At 45.0% G+C, this 13,997-nt stretch overlaps 1 protein-coding gene across 1 annotated transcript in view; it reads right to left on the bottom strand.

Annotated features, from left to right (window-relative positions):
• vtnb (vitronectin b) overlaps nt 1-13,761 on the bottom strand; it is a 32,725-nt gene extending 18,964 nt beyond the window's left edge. Inside the window, exons 1-3 of the mRNA XM_046297768.1 lie at nt 13,577-13,761; nt 12,849-12,965; nt 12,343-12,558 (exon numbers count right to left, since the gene is read on the bottom strand). Of these exons, the coding sequence (XP_046153724.1) occupies nt 12,343-12,558; nt 12,849-12,965; nt 13,577-13,634 (391 nt within the window). The 5' untranslated portion in view covers nt 13,635-13,761. The remainder of the gene's footprint in view (nt 1-12,342; nt 12,559-12,848; nt 12,966-13,576) is intronic.
• Nucleotides 13,762-13,997: the final 236 nt, after the last annotated feature.

Genomic DNA, 13,997 nt, shown 5'->3' with positions numbered 1-13,997 from the left:
CAATTTCAATAATTCTCTTATAAAAATGGGGAAAAATAATGTATAGCAAACCCCAGGTGTAAAATAGTGAATAACGGCTACTTCTCAGAGAGTTTTCAATTGTCAAGAGGAGTTAAAAGAGGGTGTCCGCTGTCTCCATATCTATTCATTATGGCCATCGAAATGCTAGCTATTAAAATCAGATCCAATAACAACATTAGAAGATTAGAAATCCAAGGCTTAAAAACAAAGGTGTCCATGTATGCCAATGACTCAAGTTTTATATTATGTCCGCAAGCTAGATCCCTGCCATGTCTCATTGAAGATTGAGATAACTTTTCTGTACTCTCTGGACTAACACATAATTATGATAAGGGTACAATATTATGTATTGGATCCTTAAAAAATACAACTTTTACATTACCCTGCAGTTGACCTATAAAATGGGCTGATGGTGAAGTAGACATATTCTGTATTCATATCACAAAATATATAAATAAGCTCCCCACAATGAATTTCAATAGAAAACCTGTAAAAATAGACAAGATCCTGCAACCATGGAGAGGTAAATACCTGTCTATTTATGGAAAAATTGCCCTGATTATCTCCTTAAGGTATAAGGGGCAACATCTTCACTTTTGGATAAATAGCATGCCCAATTTCAACTTCCCGCTACTCATGCCAATATAAGATATGCATATTATTAGTATATCTGGATAGAACGCACTCTGACGTTTCTAAAACTGTTTGAATCATGTCTGTGAGTATAACAGAACTTATGTAGCAGGCAAAATCACGAGGACTAACCGTTCAGATTTGTTTTTATTTAGGTCTCTGTCTGTTCAGTGAGTTCTCATTGGGAAACGATATTTCTTAGGCACTTGTTCCCTAGCGCTTCCACTGGATGTCCCCAGTCTTTGGAATTTGGTTGAGGTTATTCCTTTGTGCAATGAAGAAGTACGGCCATCTAGGAAATGAGTAACACTGTTGAGAGTTGCGCAAGACTTGAAAAGTAGAGTTAGTTTTCTCTCGTACTCTATTGAAAACAGATAGACCTGTCTTCAATTTGATCGATTATTAACGTTTAAAAATACCGAAAGTTGTATTACAAAAGTAGTTTGAAATGTTTTGGCAAAGTTTACAGGCAACTTTCGAGATATTTTGTAGGGATGTTGCGCAATTTGGAAGCTGTGTTTTTCTGGATCAAAGGCGCCAAATAAATTGACATTTTGGATATACATGGATAAAATTGATTGAACAAAAGGACCAATTGTGATGTTTATGGGACCAATTGGAGTGCCAACAAAAGAAGCTCGTCAAAGGTAATGCATGTTTTATATTTTATTCTGCCTTTTGTGTCGCGCCTGCATGGTTGAAATATGCTACTCTCTCATTCTTTACTGTTGTGCTATCATCAGATAATAGCATCTTATGCTTTCGCCAAAAAGCCTTTTTGAAACCTGACATGTTGGCTGGATTCACAACGAGTGTAGCTTTAATTTGGTATCTTACATGTGTGATTTAAAGTTAAAATGTTTCCGTTATAATGTCTTTAATGATATTACCAAACAACAACTGGTTTGACATGATTATCGTTTGGAGCCCCACCAACCATTTCCCACATTATTTATGTTAGAAATATTATATCAATGTACAACCTTTTGATGTTACAGTACTGAAAAATCTCTCCGTGGTATCAAATGGATTTTTTACTTTAATTTCTGCAGAGTGAGAGAGAGAGTTCCTACAAGGTATTTACGACTGTCATTAAACTGGCAAACTTTCCCCACTTCCCCCATTCCTCTCTGGTGGGGGGGGGGGAGAGGGGGGTCTCTCTCTGATCCTCACCCAGGAGGTAAAGTCATGACATGGATTACTAGAGTTTTGATGATTTGGAGAAACTCCAAAGTTTCAAATGAAACTCCAAAACTCCAATGATTTGGAGAAACTCCAAAGTGGAGAAACTCCGAAGTTTCTCTTCCTTTCTGAATTGGCTGATGTATTTTATAAATTAATCTTCAAATAATAGACATTTAACCTGTTTGGCGCAGGCATGCAGCAAACGACCCACCTCGACAAAATCCAGTGAAATTGCAGAGCGCCAAATTCAAAATACAGAAATAGTCATAATAAATATTCATAAAAATACAAGTGTTATACATCGGCTTAAAGATTAATTTCTTGTTAATCCAGCTGCTTTGTCAGATTTCAAAAAGGCTTTACGGCGAAAGCATACCATGCGATTATCTGAGGACAGCACCCCGCTTACAAAAGCATAAACACATTTTCCAACCAAGTAGAGGAGTCATGAATGTCAGAAATAGCGATAAAATTAATCACTTACCTTTGAAGATTTTCATCTGGTTGCTGTCACAAGAGTCCCAGCTACACAATAAATGTTTGTTTTGTTCGATAAAGTCCCTCTTTATATCCCAAAAACTCAGTTTTGTTGGTGCATTTTGTTCAGTAATCCACTGGCTCAAAGGCGGTCAAAACACGAATACATCTTAATAGTACCGGTAAAGTTCGAAACATGTCAAACAATGTTTGTAATTAATCCACAGGTTGTCAATTGTCTAAATAATCTATAATACTTCAACCGGACAATAGCATATTCAATAGAAAATAAAAATTATGAAGGGCGCGTGCAATCCAGCACTGTATGCTTCTTCAGTCCCCTGACAGAAGGCCGAGGAGCAAGGCCGAGGAGCCTTGCTCTGAGCACACACTGAGCAGGAGGAGACATAAAATCTCCCATCTTTAGCCAGCGTGGGCCACCAGTATCTCCCTCTAAGACTCTGCACTGTCCTCTCGATGCCAGGATGACCCGAGGAGGGGAGAGTATGAGCTCACCGGATCAGCTTATCCCGGACCCCCTCGGCACGTACTGAGTTCCCACTGGACAGTTAGGGGGGGCTGGCTCTAACCGTGAGGCCTCCTCTATCTCAGCGTCCACCTTCCATACCACCGGTGCCACGAGACATGGCGGTGGAATGATGGGAGTTGGCTCAACGGACCGCTCCTCGGTATCATAGAGGCGGGACAGCGCGTCGGGTTTGGTGTTTTGGGAGCCTGGCCGGTATGAGATGGTAAACCGAAACCTGGTAAAAAACATGGCCCATCTAGCCTGACGTGGATTTAGTCTCCTCGCTGCCCGGATATACTCGAGATTACGATGGTCAGTCCAGATGAGAAAAGGGTGTTTCGCCCCCTCAAGCCAATGTCTCCAAACCTTCAGACCCTTGACTACAGCTAACAACTCCCGGTCCCCCACGTCATAGTTTCGCTCCGCTGGACTGATCTTGCTCGAAAAGAAAGCACACGGGCGGAGCTTGGGTGGCACGCCCGAGCGCTGGGACAGCACGGCCCCGTCCCCCGCCTCGGACGCATCCACCTCCACTATGAACGCTAAAGAGGGGTCTGGATGCGCCAACACGGGCACATTGGTGAACAACTCTTTCAAACGACTGAAAGCTCTGCCCGCCTCTGCTGACCAACGCAAGCGCACCGGTCCTCCCTTCAGCGGTGAGGTGATGGGAGCAGCCACCTGACCAAAACCCCGGATAAACCTCCGGTAGTAATTGGCAAACCCTAAAACTGCTGCACTTCTTTCACCGTGGTCGGAGTCGGCCAATTACGCACGGCTGTAACGCGGTCATCCTCCATCACCACCCCGGAGGTGGAAATACGATACCCCAGGAAGGAAACGGACTGTTTGAAAAACTCACATTTCTCCGCCTTGCAATACAGGTCATGCTCCAGCAGTCGCCCAAGTACCTTACGCACCAGAGACACATGCGCCGCACGGGTGGCAGAATAGATCAAGATGTCATCGATGTACACTACCACTCCCTGCCCGAGCAGGTCTCGGAGAATCTCATCTACGAAGGATTGGAAAACGGCTGGAGCATTCTTCAACCCATATGGCATGACATGGTACTAATAATGACCAGATGTAGTGCTAAATGCGGTTTCCTGTCACCAGGAAATCACCGGGTTGTGTTGAGCTAGCCATGGAATTCCCAACACCACTGGAAACGCAGGTGAATCTATAAGGAACAGACTAATCTGCTCCTTATGATCCCCCTGCGTTACCATGTCCAGCGGCACCGTAGCCTCCCTAACTACTCCTGACCCTAATGGTCGGCTATCTAAGGAGTACACGGGGAAAGGTAGGTCTAACGACACCAGGGGAATCCCTAGCCTTAACGCGAGCCCACGATCCATGAAATTCCCAGCTGCGCCTGAATCGACTAGCGCCTTATGCTGTAGAGAGGGAAAAAAAACAGGGAAAGAAGTCAACACATAAATATGACTGACAGGAAGCTCTGGGTGAGTCTGGTGCTTACTCACCTGGGGTGATCAAGTAGTGCTCCGCCTGCCCTCCCGACTCCCAGACGAGTTCCTCCAGCACCGGTCGGCCGTGTGCCCTCAGCGACCACAACTGGTGCAGGAGGACACTCCTCCGGTCCCCCTCGAAGCCGCCCCTCCTAATTCCATAGGGATAGGGGTAGGAGGGCTGGGAAGTGGAAACGACAGGGCCTGATCCGAACGCCCGCGGGCAGCCAGCAGGTTGTCGAGACGGATAGCCAAGTTAATGAGTTCATCCAGGGTGAAGGTGGTGTCCCGACATGCCAGCTCCCTGCGGACGTCCTCCCTGAGACTGCATCGGAAATGATCTATCAAGGCCCTGTCGTTCCACCCTGCTCCTGCGGCCAAGGTCCTGAACTCCAGAGCAAAGTCCTGTACGCTCCTCGTCTCCTGACGCAGGTGGAACAGCCGTTCACCCGCCGCCCGACCCTGGTGGATGGTCAAACACAGCTTGGAATTGCTGGGTGAACTCTGGGTAATTATCCCTCGCAGAGTCCGGACCATTCCACACTGCGTTTGCCCACTCGAGGGCTCGCCCAGTCAAGCAGGAGACGAGGGCGCTCACGCTCTCCTCTCCGGAGGGAGCAGGACGCACGGTAGCCAGGTTTAGTTCCAGTTGGAGAAGGAAACCCTGGCACCCAGCCGCCGTTCCGTCATACTCCCGTGGGAGCGTCAGCCGAAGAGCCGCGGAGCCAGATGTGGTTGCAGGAACAGGAGGTGCTGAAGGAGGGGGTCCTGGAGATGAGGTGGGAAGGCCACTCCTCTCCCATCGATCCATCCTCTCCATCATTTGGTCCATGGCCGAACCAATCATGTGAAGCACGCTGGTGTGATGGAGGACCCTCTCCTCCATCGCTGGGAGAGGAGACGCGGCTGCTCCTGCTGATTTCATTGTTCAGGTGCGGGATTCTGTCACGATTTACTAGGAGTGGTGGGTGGAATCAGGCGCAGAGAGCAGGGTTCAGTAGATTGTCAATTTATTCTCCGGCGCACAAAAACGGTCACGCCAATAGACCAGCCCAAACACAGGACCAAAATAGTCCGGAGAATAACCACACGAAAACCACCATACAACAGAGTAACAAAAACAATCCCGCACAAAACAAGGGCGGGACAACCTACTATATATAAGGACGCTAATTAAACTAAAATACACACAGGTGAAACTAATAAGACAAAACCAACATACAAACGAAAAAGGGATCAGTAGTGGCTAATAGGACGGTGACGACGACCGCCGAGCACCACCCGAACAGGCAGGGGAGCCAACTTCGGCGGAAGTCGTGACAGTCTACTACCAAGTTTTTTTGGACATGTTTATCAATGACCTCTCCCTTCAAAAGGCTTCCTGAGGAAAATATGCACAAAGAGCACAAAAATGAAATGTTATGAAGTATCTATTGTCCGAGTTTTGGTTGCACACATGTACATTCTCTTGATTATAAATGTACTGAAAAACCCAATGTAAACCTGATACACAACATTTTTGTAATGTTTGAAATAGCTTTCTAAATCATGTCTGAGGTACAGGGAAAGAAACACTCACTTAATATGGGTTGACTGACCTCTGATCTGACTTTCTGGTGAGGCCTGACCACCCTTACTAGAAAGGCTAAGAATATTTGGTGACACTTAGATGTAATATGGAAACACTAATAATTAGGAAGAAGGTTAGAATTTAGCAATAGTCCTATGTGTGATTCGGACAATGAGAAGGACAGAAAGAGAGTGCTGCTTCTGAATGAGGGACACCTGTCTCTAGTCTATTATCTTATGGGATACAATTATTTTCTTCAAGAAAAGAGTTATAATTCTAATTTGATTTGTTAATTTTTTACTTAACAGGCAGTGTTGTTTTTTGGGGGGATGCATGAATCACGATGTGAGTCATGTGCCCAAAGGGGGAATTACCAGTGAGCATGGAGAGTGATCCCGTCCACACTGCTCTCATGCCGCTCGTGTACTGGTAGGAAAATGGACAAGACATAATGGACAGTAAAGGACAGTGGTGGCTCAGGTAAAATGGGAAATTATCAAGGGCCATCCACTTTCAACATGTGTGCCATTGGGAGGATGAACTGTAAAACTATCTGAAGAAGAAAATTAAGATGCCAGAAGAATGAATGCCATGAAGGAAGGGGGTGGTCAACTGTGCCCGTAATTGATTTAGGCTTGTCCATGAACAATTTTTTGCAGTAACAGGTTGTTTGTGGAGGTCTGTACACTGTGAAATATATAGTAATTTAGACTACAAATGCATTTAGATACCAATCTGTCATTACCACAAATGGGGGCCGTGATGAGAAAAATGAATGCTAGAAATATAAGATGTATATACTGTATGTCAATGTAAATGTACATTCTGCCTGTATTGGTGTGTGTTAAGTTGAGCGTCTTAAAATTCAGGTGAGAGAACCAACGTTAAGCACTAAGGACTGTCATTCTAAATTTAGGTTGGATAATTTATCAATAGTTCTAATTATGAATTGGAAAGGCAAGGCTTCTAGAGACAGAGCGATGCTCCTAAAATGTGAGGATAGCCACTAGATTGTAGCTTGGGCTAACCTTGTCCCAATCTCATTCTTATCAAGGTTGGTCTGAAACTGTTATAATGTGTTCTCTCTCTTCCCTATGAAGTCAATGTGGTTTCTAGGTCGTGTGGAACATGTGAGTGATCATTGATCCAGATAAGGGATTGGTGGAAACGGACACATTTTTTACAAATGAATAATTGAATTAAGCTAGTGTTTAGTAGGTTTATAACTATGTAAGTGAGGCAATTAATGTGTTATGGGTTAGATGGAATGATTTATGTGCAAATGTGTTTGTGGCCTGAGGCAAACTAGAAGGAGCCCTGAGCAAAAGGGACCAATGCCGGCCCGGAGTAGAGGCCCAGAAGTAGATGGTCATTGTGGAATGAGTGTCCTGCTGAGCCCTGGTTGGGTCCGGTTAAGTGGTGAACTTCACTATAGCATTAATAAGAAAACATGCCTTTTAAGACTAAGACTGGTCAACAATGTGCCCTAGACCAAATTCTGGAGATCTAGAGACGTAGAGAAAATTGGCAATGCTAAAACAAATAGCGTAAATTGGCTCTGCAAAACAGAGAGGATCTTGACTATGTTTTGGAAGGTCTAGAGGTCACTTGTGCAATCATTGCCAATGAATTTTGTACTTTTGTCCCAGAACCCTCATCCAAAATGACTCCTCTCGCCGAATACATTGGCACTTTTCTAAGAATAATTCCTAATAAATAGGGTTGTGGCGGTCACAAAATTATGTCAGCCGGTGATTGTCAAGCAAAAAAACTTGAATCTAAACACATTTAGCATCTCCTGGCTTCCACACATAGCCGACAAGCTACTGATGCAGACCTTTGGAACATCTACATTTTAAAGAGTCTAATAAAGCCATGTAATATAGCTAACACCTTCCCCAAAAAATAAATCTAAAAAAGAAACATCCTAAAAAAGCATGATATGAAGAAAATGTAGTATATTTCAGAAGAACAGAATAGCATACTCTGAGTGGTCCTTGTGTTATTAAGTCCTGATCTGGCTATCGTGAGATATTGGTTGGTCACATGCATGAACCAAACGTCAATGATGATTGAATTTAGAATGATGAATAAGATAAATCATGCCCATGTAACGCATCTGTAAGCAGTTTATAAGAGATCTAACGGGACTTCCCTGATAGTACACATATGTCAGGAGCTCTATGGTGCATCAAGTTTGTTGGAACCTCTCCAGTTAACTATTAATAAACAATTGTTCATTTAAGATTGACTGAGTGTCTGTGTGTCGTTACTACCCAGCATGAATCTGCTGGGAGCTAACCAACCAGGTTCAATGTTAGCTAGCTAACATTAGGCTCTAACTAGAAAAGCAAATGGCTCTGGGATACAAATAATCAAATCAAATTTTATTTGTCACATACACATGGTTAGCAGATGTTAATGCGAGTGTAGCGCAATGCTTGTGCTTCTAGTTCCGACAATGCAGTGATAACCAACAAGTAATCTAACTAACAATTCCAAAACTACTGTCTTATACACAGTGTAAGGGGATAAGGAATATGTACATAAGGATATATGAATGAGTGATGGTACAGAGCAGCATACAGTAGATGGTATCGAGTACAGTATATACATATGAGATGAGTGTGTAGACAAAGTAAACAAAGTGGCATAGTTAAAGTGGCTAGTGATACATGTATTACATAAGGATGCAGTCGATGATGTAGAGTACAGTGTATACATATGCATATGAGATGACTAATGTAGGGTAAGTAACATTATATAAGGTAGCATTGTTTAAAGTGGCTAGTGATATATTTACATAATTTCCCATTAATTCCCATTATTAAAGTGGCTGGAGTTGGGTCAGTGTCAATGACAGTGTGTTGGCAGCAGCCACTCAATGTTAGTGGTGGCTGTTTAACAGTCTGATGGCCTTGAGATAGAAGCTGTTTTTCAGTCTCTCGGTCCCAGCTTTGATGCACCTGTACTGACCTCGCCTTCTGGATGATATCGGGGTGAACAGGCAGTGGTTCGGGTGGTTGATGTCCTTGATGATCTTTATGGCCTTCCTGTAACATCGGGTGGTGTAGGTGTCCTGGAGGGCAGGTAGTTTGCCCCCGGTGATGCGTTGTGCAGTCCTCACTACCCTCTGGAGAGCCTTACGGTTGAGGGCGGAGCAGTTGCCGTACCAGGCGGTGATACAGCCCGCCAGGATGCTCTCGATTGTGCATCTGTAGAAGTTTGTGAGTGCTTTTGGTGACAAGCCGAATTTCTTCAGCCTCCTGAGGTTGAAGAGGCGCTGCTGCGCCTTCTTCACGACACTGTCAGTGTGAGTGGACCAATTCAGTTTGTCTGTGATGTGTATGCCGAGGAACTTAAAACTTGCTACCCTCTCCACTACTGTTCCATCGATGTGGATAGGGGGCTGTTCCCTCTGCTGTTTCCTGAAGTCCACAATCATCTCCTTAGTTTTGTTGACGTTGAATGTGAGGTTATTTTCCTGACACCACACTCCGAGGGCCCTCACCTCCTACCTGTAGGCCGTCTCGTCGTTGTTGGTAATCAAGCCTACCACTGTTGTGTCGTCCGCAAACTTGATGATTGAGTTGGAGGCGTGCGTGGCCACGCAGTCGTGGGTGAACAGCGAGTACAGGAGAGGGCTCAGAACGCACCCTTGTGGGGCCCCGTGTTGAGGATCAGCGGGGAGGAGATGTTGTTGCCTACCCTCACCACCTGGGGGCGGCCCGTCAGGAAGTCCAGTACCCAGTTGCACAGGGCGGGGTCGAGACCCAGGGTCTCGAGCTTGATGACGAGCTTGGAGGGTACTATGGTGTTGAATGCCGAGCTGTAGTCGATGAACAGCATTCTCACATAGGTATTCCTCTTGTCCAGGTGGGTTAGGGCAGTGTGCAGTGTGGTTGAGATTGCATCGTCTGTGGACCTATTTGGGCGGTAAGCAAATTGGAGTGGGTCTAGGGTGTCAGGTAGGGTGGAGGTGATATGGTCCTTGACTAGTCTCTCAAAGCACTTCATGATGACGGAAGTGAGTGCTACGGGGCGGTTGTCGTTTAGCTCAGTTACCTTAGCTTTCTTGGGAACAGGAACAATGGTGGCCCTCTTGAAGCATGTGGGAACAGCAGACTGGTATAGGGATTGATTGAATATGTCCGTAAACACACCGGCCAGCTGGTCTGCGCATGCTCTGAGGGCGCGGCTGGGGATGCCGTCTGGGCCTGCAGCCTTGCGAGGGTTAACACGTTTAAATGTCTTACTCACCTCGGCTGCAGTGAAGGAGAGACCGCATGTTTTCGTTGCAGGCCGTGTCAGTGGCACTGTATTGTCCTCAAAGCGGGCAAAAAAAGTTATTTAGTCTGCCTGGGAGCAAGACATCCTGAACCGTGACTGGGCTGGGTTTCTTCTTGTAGTCCGTGATTGACTGTAGACCCTGCCACATGCCTCTTGTGTCTGAGCCATTGAATTGAGATTCCACTTTGTCTCTGTACAGACGCTTAGCTTGTTTTACAGCCTTGCGGATGGAATAGCTGCATTGTTTATATTCGGACATGTTACCAGACACCTTGCCCTGATTAAAAGCAGTGGTTCGCGCTTTCAGTTTCACGCGAATGCTGCCATCAATCCACGGTTTCTGGTTTGGGAATGTTTTTATCGTTGCTACGACATCTTCGACGCACGTTCTAATGAACTCGCACACCGAATCAGCGTATTCGTCAATATTTGAATCTGACGCAATACGAAACATGTCCCAGTCCACGTGATGGAAGCAGTCTTGGAGTGTAGAGTCAGCTTGGTCTGACCAGCGTTGGACAGACCTCAGCGTGGGAGCCACTTGTTTTAGCTTCTGCCTGTAGGCAGGGATCAACAAAATGGAGTCGTGGTCAGCTTTCCCGAAAGGGGGGCGGGGCAGGGCCTTATATGCGTCGCGGAAGTTAGAGTAACAATGATCCAAGGTTTTACCACCCCTGGTTGCGCAATCGATATGCTGATAAAATTTAGGGAGTCTTGTTTTCAGATTAGCTTTGTTAAAATCCCCAGCTACAATGAATGCAGCCTCCGGATAAATGGTTTCCAGTTTGCAAAGAGTTAAATAAAGTTAGTTCAGAGCCATCGATGTGTCTGCTTAGAGGGGGGGGGGGGTATATACGGCTGTGATTATAATCGAAGAGAATTCTCTTGGAAGATAATGCGGTCTACATTTGATTGTGAGGAATTCTAAATCAGGTGAACAGAAGGATTTGAGTTCCTGTATGTTTCCTTCATTTCCTTCATCACACCATGTCCCATTAGTCATGAGGCATATGCCCCTGCCACTCTTCATACCAGAGAGATGTTTGTTTCTGTCGGCGCGATGCGTGGAGAAACCCGTTGGCTGCACCGCATCGGATAGCGTCTTCCCAGTAAGCAATGTTTCCGTGAAGCAGAGAACGTTGCAGTCTCTGATGTCCCTCTGGAATGCCACCCTTGCTCGGATTTCGTCAACCTTGTTGTCAAGAGACTGGACATTGGCAAGAAGAATGCTGGGAAGTGGTGCGCGATGTGCCCTTTTTCGGAGTCTGACCAGAACACCGCCTCGTTTCCCTCTTTTTCTGAGTCGTTTCCTTGGGTCGCTGCATGCGATCCATTCCGTTGTCCTGTTTGTAAGGCAGAACACAGGATCCGCGTCGCGGAAAACATATTCTTGGTCGTACTGATGGTGAGTTGACGCTGATCTTATATTCAGTAGTTCTTCTCGACTGTATGTAATGAAACCTAAGATGACCTGGGGTACTAATGTAAGAAATAACACGTAAAAAAACAAAAAACTGCATAGTTTCCTAGGAACGCGAAGCGAGGCGGCCATCTCAGTCGGCGCCGGAAGGGGGCAAATAATGTCATACACGTAATGCTAGCTAGGGAGCCAGCCAGCTAATGTTAGCTAGCTTGCTAACAGTACACTTTAGCTTAAGACATGGAGCTAGCTAGGTAAACAATGAACGTAACTAGGTAAACAATGTGTAAGGTCACACACTTAATGTTAGCTAACAAGCCAGCCAGCTAACGTTAACTAGTTAAACAACAATGAACAGTACCAAATCATGTCGTTACTGCCCTGCATGAATCGGCTGGGAGCAAACCAACCCGGTTCAATGTTAGCTAGCTATGCTTTATTTAGGCTCCCTGGACATTTATGAAAATGTAATTGTTTTGAGACTTGCAGCTGCAATGTAGGAGCCATTTTGAATATTTTGTGTTCTATTCATATCATACCTATACCTAATTAGGAGCACAGGCAATTTTCAACCGTGCTCTTTTTATTTGATTTGGATTATTGAAAAGAATGAAAATAAATTGACTAAACGTATTCTTGGACTCATATTTTTTTACTGGATTGCGGGCGTTGGAATTATCCCCAGGTCACTAGTCAATGGCATCAAGAACTTTTCTGGTATTTGCCCTTACACATTCCCCCTCACCTCTGAAGGCGTAGATGGATCCGTTCTTGAGCTGGAGGAAGGCGTCGAAGGGCTTCCCGCTGCAGGGCACTGCCTCTGGATCAGGGGGGAGGGTGGGGGTATGGGTGGTGGTGGTCGGGGCCAGGGTGGTGGTGGGGACAGCAGTTGTGTTCACTGCTGTAGTGGGGGTGTTCACTACATCGTCCTCTGTGGCATCAAATGTGTCACCGCGGGCAACTGAGGAAAGAATGCCACAGATTTATATTAGAAACTTTATATGGACAGTGGTTTGATTCTATGTGGCATTTTTTTACTTAATCAAACTTCATTAAACTAACCCTGGCTATGTCCAAAATGGCATCCTATACCCTTTATAGTCCACTACTTTTGACTTCGGGCCCGAAGTAGTCAAAAGTAGTGCTCTAGAAATTAAATACGGTGCCATTTCAGACACATCCGTTATAAATATGATATATCATAATTTCCAGGGAGCCATAATATCATGAGAAGCAGAGCATCTTTCTTACTCTTCCTAGGGCAGGCACTGTCGAAGTCCATGCAGCAGCTGCTGTAGTAGCGACACATGGAGTCACACTGGCACTTGGCCATGGGGTTGAAGCTGTGACAGCGACCCACACACGACTCTGCACAGGAGGGATGACCCAAAAACAGTGGTTACCTTAGAACAACATTCTGATACAGCAATGTATGCTAGACATTGACAGAGGCCCTTATATGAATGCCCAAAGTAGTGGTCATCATACATAGTAGCTACAGACGTTGTTTTTATATAAAAGTTATTCAACTGTACTTACTCAGTCCTTTAACTAAGTGTGACCACACATATTTTTTGAACAGACGAAGCTGGGTTTGAAGTATGGTTACTGGGCTAAGTAAAGCGTTAAGTAACTAAACAAAGCAGTAGGCTACCAATAGCTGAATTATACAGTGCCTTGCGAAAGTATTCGGCCCCCTTGAACTTTGCGACCTTTTGCCACATTTCAGGCTTCAAACGTAAAGATATAAAACTGTATTTTTTTTGTGAAGAATCAACAACAAGTGGGACACAATCATGAAGTGGAACGACATTTATTGGATATTTCAAACTTCTTTAACAAATCAAAAACTGAAAAAATGTGGCAAAAGGTTGCAAAGTTCAAAGGGGCCGAATACTTTCGCAAGGCACTGTACAAACATTTAGCAGCACACGGGTAGAGTAATGGACATTAATTTAATAAAAAAAATTGTAACTTACCCTCTGCAGCAAACGCAGAGGCCAGCGCGAGTGCCAGCAGAACAACTGACAACTTCATTCTGTCTCACTCAGCAGGAGACCACACAAACCGGAGAGCAGTAGAAACTGGTGCTCCTCTGTCAAGTGGAAATGTGAAAATACACAAAACCAAGGGTTGCACATCCAGAGTCAGTGGATACGTAACTCTAGTCTACGGTTTCCTGTTGTACTTTGCTTGGTAAACAAACCCAAGTCAATTTCACATGATGGGATGGCCCACTTTGGAACCACTGCATTGTGGGCAACACAGCTGATCGATTAGGGGCTCCAAAAGTCATTCAGCCTAGTTGTTTGTTTTGTGAGCGGATGGTCAGTTAGCCATTTTCTGTTATAATCATTAAACATGATTCCAATAGGAACAGCAGTGTTTGTCTGTGAAACA

Source organism: Oncorhynchus gorbuscha, linkage group LG14 (assembly GCF_021184085.1).
Source record: "Oncorhynchus gorbuscha isolate QuinsamMale2020 ecotype Even-year linkage group LG14, OgorEven_v1.0, whole genome shotgun sequence".
In the NCBI taxonomy this organism is placed as follows: domain Eukaryota; kingdom Metazoa; phylum Chordata; class Actinopteri; order Salmoniformes; family Salmonidae; genus Oncorhynchus; species Oncorhynchus gorbuscha.
This window is presented reverse-complemented; position numbering and strand designations above follow the sequence as displayed.